Source organism: Aotus nancymaae, unplaced genomic scaffold (assembly GCF_030222135.1).
Source record: "Aotus nancymaae isolate 86718 unplaced genomic scaffold, 86718_ANA_hifiasm-v0.15.2.pri h1tg000040l, whole genome shotgun sequence".
NCBI lineage: Eukaryota > Metazoa > Chordata > Mammalia > Primates > Aotidae > Aotus > Aotus nancymaae.
Window position 1 is genome coordinate 34718973 of NW_026988454.1, and position 9945 is coordinate 34728917.

At 42.1% G+C, this 9945-nt stretch overlaps 1 protein-coding gene across 1 annotated transcript; it reads left to right on the forward strand.

Annotated features, from left to right (window-relative positions):
- Positions 1–7807: 7807 nt before the first annotated feature.
- On the forward strand, positions 7808–9204 carry LOC135268296 (phosphoglycerate mutase 1-like). Its single transcript, XM_064360397.1, has one exon. The coding sequence runs from the start codon at positions 7808–7810 to the stop codon at positions 8570–8572; it is 765 nt and encodes a 254-aa protein (XP_064216467.1). The 3' UTR covers positions 8573–9204.
- The last annotated feature ends 741 nt before the right edge of the window (positions 9205–9945 follow it).

Here is a 9945-nt window from a genome sequence, read left to right on the forward strand (position 1 = left end):
GTGGGGCTTCAGAGAAAGAACAAGCAAAAAATTGATGGGATCTATTCTTGCAGAAGGAGAGTGAATGAGATTGATCCTATCCACTTCTAGTGAAGAGACTGATCTTAGAAGTATGGGTAGTTCATCCACATCATCATATACATGCTTTTGTGATTGCAGTAGCTCAGTATATTACATAATTTTTATTATGATCCTTACACTACAGCTATGGATATCAATTTCTTTGCAATTCGCTAAAAAGACTGTACCTATTTTCTCACATAAATTTAATTAAAAATGAGTAATCTTGTTTTATTTTTATTACTATTTATCTAAATTTATTCCATGATAAATATTTTAATGTTTACACCAATGTTTACTTCATGTAGCAATGTGTGCATAAATATTGAGAGGAAAGTTGTAAATTTAAAGAGGGCACAGTCTTCCCTGGGAACCTGTTTCCTAGTTCTCCACTGCATGGTGTACTATTAATTATTCAGCATTCAAGAAACTCTTCCAGGGAGGTTGTGTCTGGCTCTCACTCTCACTGCCACTGCAGTACATTGAGCTCCATAGAGATAGCACCAGGGCAAGTGAGAGCTGAACCAGCACAGGGCAACTCTGTGCCTTGCTGAGGAAAAATACCAAAACATGGGCAAAGGAGATCCTATGAAGCTGAAAGACAAAATGTCTTCACAGCATTTTTGTGCAAACTTGTCGAGGAGTGCAAGAAGCAGCACCAAGATGCTTCAGTCAATTTCTCAGAATTTCTAAGAAGTGCTCAGAGAGGTGGAAGACCTCGTCTGCTCAAGAGAAAGAAAAATCTGAAGATATGGCAGAGGCAAACAAGGACCGTTATGAAAGAAAAATGAAAACCTGTATCCCTCTTAACGGGGAAACAAAAAGGAAGTTCAAGGATCCCAAAGCATCCAAGAGGCCTCCTTTGTCATTTTTCTTTTTCTGTTCTGAGTATCACCAAAGAATCAAAGGAGAACATCCATCCTGGCCTATCCATTGGTGGTGTTGTGAAAAAAAACTGTACGAGAACCAACATATTCCACAATAAGCTGGAAAAGCTGTGGAATGACACAGCTGCAAATGACAAGCAGCCTTAGGAATAGAAGGCTGTGAAGCTGAAGGAAAAATATGAAAAGGATATTGCTGTACACCAAGCTAAAGAAAAACCTGACGCAGTGAAAGTGCATTGCCAAGGCTGAGACAGGCAAGAAAAAGAAAGAAGATAAAGAGGATGAGGAGGAGGAAGATTAAGAGGATGAAGATGAAGAAGAAGATGATGCTGAATAAGTTGGTTCTTGTACAGTTTTTTCTTGTCCATAAAAGATTTAACCCTCCTGTACACAACTCATTTCTTTTAAAGAAAAAAATTGAGGAGACGATCCAAGATGGCTGAATAGGAACACCTCCCAGCAAGAATGCAGAGGGTGAGCGGTTGCTGCATTTCCAAACAAATTTTTACTGCTTACAGACCAGGATATTCCCGGGTGGAAAAGTGCCACAAGTCTGCAGCACGGCTGCAGCAGGTATCCACAGAAAAACACACAAATCTGACTGCCCTTTCAACTGGCGCCTGGAACACCTGGGAGACAGTCACCCATTCAACTGAAAAAAAAGGGGGCTGAAACAGGGAGCCAAGTGATCTGGCTCAGTGGGTCCCACCCCCACAAAGACCAGCAATCTGAAAAGCTCTGGATTGAGAGTTTCACAGCAAGCACAGCTGGACTCAGGATGGTCCAGCTCTGTGGGGGGAGGGTGTCCACCATTACTGAGGCAGTCCACCACTACCAAGTCAGTCTGCCATTACAGAGACAGTCCGCCATTACTGAGGCAGACTGCCATTACCCAGCCAGTTCTAACTATACCTCTATAAACAAAACTGCAAGGAGGTTCACACAGCAGCTGGGCAGAGCCCACAGCAGCTCAGTAACGCCTCTGCTGGCAGACTGTGACTAGGCTACCTCCTTGCTGGGCAGGGCATCTCTGAAAAACGGCAGCTGCATGTCAGGAACTTGGCTTCCTAGGACAGAGCACCTGGGAAGAAAAAGTGGTTATGAGTTCCACTGCAGCAGACTTAAATGTACCTGCCCAGCAGCTCTGAACGGAACAATGGAGCTCACAGCTCAGCACTTGAGCTCCTATAAGGGATAGATTGTCTCCTCAAGCAGCTCCCCAACCCCTATATATCCAAAGAGACACCTCATAAAGGAGAGCTCAGGCTGACATTAAAAAATCTGGAGACAACAGATGCTGGAGAGGATGTGGAGAAATAGGAACACTTTTACACTGTTGGTGGGAGTGTAAATTAGTTCAACCACTGTGGAAGACACTGTGGCAATTCCTCAAGGACCTAGAAATAGAAATTCCATTTGACCCAGCAATCCTATTACTGGGTATATATCCAAAGGATTATAAATTGTTCTATTATAAAGACACATGCATACGTATGTTCATTGTGGCACTGTTTACAATAGCAAAGACCTGGAACCAACTCAAATGCCCATCGATGATAGACTGGACAGGGAAAATGTAGCACATATACACCATGGAATACTATGCAGCCATCAAAAATGATGAGTTCGTGTCCTTTGTAGGGACATGGATGAACCTGGAAACCATCATTCTCAGCAAACTGACACAAGAACAGAAAATCAAACACTGAATGTTCTCACTCATAGGCGGGTGTTGAACAATGAGATCACATGGACACAGGGAGGGGAGCATCATACACTGGGGTTTGTTGGGGGGAACTGGGGGAGGGACAGCAGTTGGTAGGGAGTTGGGGAGGGATAATATGGAAGAAATGCCAGATATAGGTGATGGGGATGGAGGTAGCAAACCACATTGCCATGTATGTATGTACCTATGCAACAATCCTGCATGTTCTTCACATGTACCCCAGAACCTAAAGTGCAATTTTATATATATATATATATATATATATATATATATATATATATATACACACACACAAAAAAAAAAGAAACTCGAAAACCAGAAAAAAATTGAAATGTAAGGCTATGTAAGATTTGTTTTTAAACTATACAGTGTCTTTTTTTGTATAATTAACACACTACCCACTGTGTCTTTAAATAGCCCTGTCTTGGTGGTATTCTCAATAGCCACTAACCTTGCTTGGTACAGTTTGGGAGTTGTAAATTGACATGAAATTTAAAGCAGGTTCTTGTTGGTGCACAACACTAATTAGTTATATATGGTGATGGTAGTTTTTTTCATCTTCAATTGTCTCTGATGCAGCTTCTGTGAAATTATTGTTCTGTTAACTGAATACCACTTTAATTACCAAAAAAGTCACAGCTCTTTTGTTGACATTCTGAATACTTACAAGTATCCAAAATTTTTTTATTAAAACAAAAGAAAGAGATTCTTCCACTTTGCCTTCTGTCTGATTCATCTCCTACCTCACTGTCCATTCCTCCTCCTGTCTCCAGTTCTTTACTCCTTTCCATGATCCCATCCTTAGCTCCCTATATCTTCTCTTTTTCAATTTATCGCATTAGAAAATTTGCATGTTTGGCCAGGCACAGTGGTTCATGCCTGTAATCCCAGCACTTTGGTACGCCGAGGAGGGCAGATCACGAGGTCAGGAGTTCGAGACCAGCCTGGCCAAAATGGTGAAACTCCATCTCTACTAAAAGTACAAAAATTAGCTGGGCATGGTGGCGCGCAGCTGTAGTCCTACTTGCTTGGGAGGCTGAGGCAGGAAAATCGCTTGAACCCAGGAGCAGAGGTTGCAGTGAGTGGAGATCACACCACTGCACTCCAGCCTGGGCAACAGAGTGAGACTCCATCTCGAAAAAACAAAAAACAAAAAAAAAAAGAAGAGAAAATTTACATGGTTGTACAGTACAAGCACCTCTTCTTTATATTTCTTCTCCATTTTATTCCTTGCCCTTCTTAGGTGACAGATAGTCAACTGCAAGCAAAGCATCTCAATTTAAAGATTCTGGAATTATCTCAAAGCAACATATCTAAAAGTAAACAAATCATCTCTTCGCCTTGCCATTTGTGACACAATTCTGCTGGTTCATTGGGCTTGCATCCTCCAATTAGGGTAGATTAATCTCATTCTTCTATTTCCACACATGCAAACAGACAAAAGAGAATGCTCTGATTCTTTTAATACAATTGCTTTTCCTCCCTTATCCTGCCCTCTTTATTGCCACAGTTACTTGTCTAGGATACCACTTCTCACCTCACTGCATTGATTCAGCTGACTTCTAAACGAGCTCCTGCTTTCAATCTCTCCTCGACCCAGGCCATTCTTGCACACCCAAACGCCTAGATAACATCACTAAAACATATTTCATCATGTGATTTCTCTAATTAGCAAGACTCAAAGTGCAAACTTTAGCAGGACATTCAAATCTCACCACCACGTGGAAGTTTACCAATTGAACAAGTTTACTTACTTGTTCCATTGTGTTTATCTTTCTCCATTCTATCCTATGGGTAGTTTACTAATCCCAAGCTCTTTACTTTCCTCAATATACATAATGTGTTCTTTCCTATTCCTGTTTTCCTTTGGCATCTCCCTCCCTTGGAACTATCCATATCCAGTATCTTCTTCACGACTAAAACTCACACACGAACCCCATGAGCTTGTCCTATAATTACCTTTCTCACATCCTGACTCCCCTCAACGGGTTAACAGCTTAAACTTGGGGAACTAAGCCTTGAGCAACCAAACAAATTTAAGACACAAGGATTTGTCAACGACAGAAGTTACAATAGAGGCAAAGCTGTAGGGAAAAAAAACCTGAGGTTTTGGATCTGCATTCAAACTCTCTCTAGATTTCAAACAGACATACAAGCAAGCTTCAGAATTATTAATACTTTAAAAGATGCTGTATATATTAATTATGGCCAATAAGAGTTATCTAGTTTAATGTTTCACACCTTATAGAAAATAAACTTGATAATTACAAAGGTCACAGGTTATTTTGCTTTGAGTTTTGTTAATAAGAATCTTCCAATTCTGAAAAAAAAAATACTTATTTTAAAAGCACAATTAGCTGGGCATGGTGGCACGTGCCTGTAATTCCAGCTACTCAGGAGGCTGAGGCAGGAGAATTGCCTGAACCCAGGAGGCGGAGGTTGCGGTGAGCCGAGAATGCGCCATTGCACTCCAGCCTGGGTAACCAGATTGAAACTCCGTCTCAAAAAAAAAAAAAAAAAAGCACAAGAGTTCTATTTGTGCTTTGTAAACACAGATAATAATCTTTTTTTTTAATCAGAAAACAAATCTTATAGCTTTATAAAGCAAAGACTTGAGGATCATATTCTCTAACTTTCAAGGATGTATATTTATCAATTAATCATCAATCTATTCACTCAGCACCTTATCCTTGTGTACAACGTTATGAAATTGATGGTAAAGTGCAATTTGCCATGCTATATTTTTACAATCACAGGCCTATATTAACTATTCTCTGCAAAACAGAAAATGCTTTTCTAAGATTTATTGAACATGTAATATGAAGAAATAAATACTCCCTTGGGTATTCCCTTTGTATAGAGAAGTTGAGATAAATTGCCTAGGTCACATAGACTGTAAATTCTGGTATTCAAATCAAGTCTGTGTGTGGTTCCAGAAGCCATGGTACAAACCGTTACCTCCCATTGTTACCTGCAACATGATACTCCTGACTCATTCTGCCTAATTAAGATGTAATTCTGACATACTTCTCTAAGTAGAAGAAATTTATCCACAAGAGAATTACAGTTGAAAATCTATTATTTCCTCATAGTAAATATTATTTATACAAACGTCTGGCTTACATAGAACACACTATAGACTGCAAAAAAGTTAATACATGTAATATTTCCATATACACACTGGTTGAGACCCTGAGATATGGATTGGGATAGTTTGACTCAATTGGGGAAAATTTTTAGTAAAAATTTACCTTTTTTTTTTTAGACAGAATCTCACTCTTTTGCCCAGGCTGGAGTGCAGTGGTGCAATCTAGGCTCGCTGCAACCTCTGCCTCCCAGGTTCAAGCGATTCCTCTGCCTCAGCCTCCTGAGTAGCTGGGACTACAGGCAGGTGCCACAATGCCCGGCTAATATTTGTATTTATTATTATTATTATTACCTTTTTTGAGACAGAGTCTTGCTCTGTCGCCCAGGCTGGAGTGCAGTGGTGTGGTCTTGGCTCACTGCAACCTACAATTCCCAGATTCAAGTGATTTTCCTGCTTCAGCCTCCTCAGTAGCTGGGACTATAGGCAGGTGCCACCACGCCTGGCTAATTTTTGCATTTTTGGTAGAGACAGGGTTTCACCATGTTGGCCAGGATGGTCTTAAACTCCTGACATCAGGTGATCCACCTGCCTCAGCCTCCCAAAGTGCTGGGATTACAGGTGGGAACCACTGCACCCAGCTGTAAAAAGTTATCTTTAAATCTTGAAAATTTGATGCATCCAAATTGGAAGGAAGAGATGGGCTAATTAAAGATTGGGGACAGGTGGGCAGATGTGAATAACAGTGTGAAGTGAAAAAGAGAGAAATGAATACAAAGCATAAGATGGGGGTTTCCCTGACCAATGCAATGACAGATTTGGGTGAAAGAGTATGAACAGCACAGCCACATGACCACAGAGACACATCTAGTAGGGTCATGAGCCTTGCATTTACTTAAGGGACAACTTTGAAGATGGTTTTTGAGAAATAAATTTCCCATACATATTCAACCAATTTGCCTTTATATAAGGTGTTATGGTATAGAATATGGCTATTTAAAGTACTGCCTAGCAGGAACCAGGAATGTCAGCATCACATGTCAAAGTGTAAGAAATGCAGAATCTGTGACCGCACCATTGACATACTGAATGGGAGTCTGCATTTTAACAAGATTTCCAGGTGATTTTTGAGAAGCACTGTGGCTATGTCCCAATCTGATTTGGTTATTTCCTTATCATGTAAATTTAGGCAAATCCTTTCATCTCTAAGCCTAAATTACACATCTCTAAAGTTGAGAGAAACTCTGCCATGCTGATTCAGGGGATTTATAGAAGGATCAAAGTGTGAAAGCACTTTGAAAGCTGTAAAGCATCACTAGATCTCTCCCCTGAAATGGGCATCTGCATCCAGGAGAAATTCAGCTGCCTCTACTGTCCCTGTACACAAAGGAAGGCTCAGGAAAGCATCTCACTTAGTAAAAGAAATGTCTAGGTTTATTAAAGAGTCATGGAGCTGGGTTATCCCAGGAGATTCGCAGGTTAATGCCTGACCCAGCTGCTCTCCAAACTAACCTCATTGTATGAGCACACCTGCCCCAACTCTGCAGTGTTCCTGTCGGCTCGCTCATACTTTTATCATTGGAGGATGGCAGGGAAGCTGAGGAAACAGGACAAACTGGGAGCTGGGATTCCATGAGGGCTAACATGTCAAGTAAAAGGTTACAGGCTCTAGATGCTCTCCAACAGTGACAGCAAAGTGTCCCATAGCAGACCTCTCAGCCCCAGGATAACTGTCACCTTGGAACTTTCTAGCCCAGTAAACCTCCCTTTAAATAAAATTTCTAAGTTATTAAAAGTTAACATATCACTTTTGCAAAATTTGTGTTTTACAGGATCCTGCCCCTGAAGATGATTAAGGAACAGAGTTCTGAGGTCAGGTGAGTTCAAGAGAATCCTGTTTAACTTTGCCTAATTACGAATTTTCCAAACATTTATTTGACCGCAGAACGTTCTCCTGTAGTCTTGCTTATTAATACACTGCAGTTTAAGCAGCAGTCCCACTAAGAATATAGTTTGGGCCAGTCGGTGCCGCATCCCCATCCCGCAGCCATGGCCGCCTACAAACTCGTGCTGATTCAGCACGGCGAGAGCGCGTGGAACTTGGAGAACCGCTTCAGCGGCTGGTACGACGCCGATCTGAGCCCGGCGGGCCACGAGGAGGCGAAGCGTGGCGGGCAGGCGCTGCGAGATGCTGGCTATGAGTTTGACATCTGCTTCACCTCAGTGCAGAAGAGAGCGATCCGGACCCTCTGGACAGTGCTGGATGCCATTGATCAGATGTGGCTGCCAGTAGTGAGGACTTGGCGCCTCAATGAGCGGCACTATGGGGGTCTAACTGGTCTCAATAAAGCAGAAACTGCTGCAAAGCATGGTGAGGCCCAGGTGAAGATATGGAGGCGCTCCTATGATGTCCCACCACCTCCCATGGAGCCCGACCATCCTTTCTACAGCAACATCAGTAAGGATCGCAGGTATGCAGACCTAACAGAAGATCAGTTACCCTCCTGTGAGAGTCTGAAGGACACGATTGCTAGAGCTCTGCCCTTCTGGAATGAAGAAATAGTTCCCCAGATCAAGGAGGGGAAACGGGTACTGATTGCAGTCCATGGCAACAGCCTCCGGGGCATTGTCAAGCATCTGGAGGGTCTCTCTGAAGAGGCTATCATGGAGCTGAACTTGCCGACTGGTATTCCCATTGTCTATGAATTGGACAAGAATTTGAAACCCATCAAGCCCATGCAGTTCCTGGGGGATGAAGAGACCGTGCGTAAAGCCATGGAAGCTGTGGCTGCCCAGGGGAAGGCCAAGAAGTGAAGGCCAGCGGGCAGGCTGCTGTCCCCAGGAGCACCCTCCCTGCCTGTTGCATCCCTCTACCCCTCCCTCCTGCACATGTCACACTGACCACATCTGTAGACATCTTGAGGTGTAGATGCAGATGGGGACTGGTGGCTCCCATTTTCATCTTAGCCATTTTGTCTCCTGTACCCACTCCCTTCATACATTCTAGTTAGAATTGCACTTGTAGGGCATAGGTTCTCAGTCCAAGCTGTAGAAAGGCTCCCCTTATCCAAGAGAGTTGAAAGGTAGTGATGGGCTTTTGCAAGTGCTTTGTTTACTAAGGACTTGAAGGGAGGAACATGCTAAGCTGTGATCAATGAAGAGAAGCAAGAGAGCCTGTCTGCCCCCAGGAGCCAGTCCTCTGCTCTTCTGCAGTCAGGCCACTGCCTGGGGGCTCTAATCATTCCAGTGGCAGACGAATGTAACCTGCATGGTGATGTGACAACTGTTTCCTCCCTGACCCCAGAGAAGCTGGCTCTCGAAGGTTGGGATGAATCCTGAATTTAGTTTAGGTGTTACATTTACTTTTATATAAAAAAAGAAAGTATAGTATATATAAATAGTACAAAACAATAGCCCTTTTGGGGTTTCTTGTGGCGGTTGAAATAGTACCACATATGGTCATCAGAATATAAACCATTCCTCATACCAATATGGGATCAGCTCCTTGACCTCTGAGGGGCAGGAGTGCTTCCTGCTGTGTTTCCAAATCCCTCCCCACCTTGTTTTGTGGCAGTGAAATGCCTCTTGGTCCTGTCCAAGTGTCTCACTGATTTCTGAATCACGTTCTAGTTGCTTGGCTCTGCCACATGGGTCCAGTGTTCCCTTGAGCATAATTGTACTAAATCCTTTTTCCAGATCAGTGTAATAAAGGAGTGATGTGCAATTAAAAAAAAAAAAAAAAAAAAAAAAAAGAATATAGTTTGGAAATCACTGTGTTTTATGGTTACAAGATCTAATGTAATCTCAGTAAACACAGTAGAGCATAGCATAGCATGTTTTTGTGGAAGGCTACTATTCTGGGCCTGAAGCTTCTTGTCCACAGAAACTGTTTTTTACTGTTAGGCACTTAGCGCAGTGCAAGGCACTTAGCCATCTCTCAGTAAATGTTTGTTACATTTTTAAATATCAAAATAGAACTTATTTTTTCCATGAGAAAAGGCTTCTCTACACCAACAGGACAAACAAAGTCCTTAAAGGGGTTTTGTGTAGTGAATATATATATATATATTCACTATATAATTATATATAATAGATATACACATTCTTTTTTTGTGTAGTGAATATATATATATATAAATATTCTTTATTTTTTGATACAAGGTCTCACTCTGTCACCCCAGGCTGGC

Excerpts from the sequence above, each read along its gene's own strand:
- LOC135268296 (XM_064360397.1), top strand. The coding sequence starts at position 7,808 with ATGGCCGCCTACAAACTCGTGCTGATTCAGCACGGCGAGAGCGCGTGG.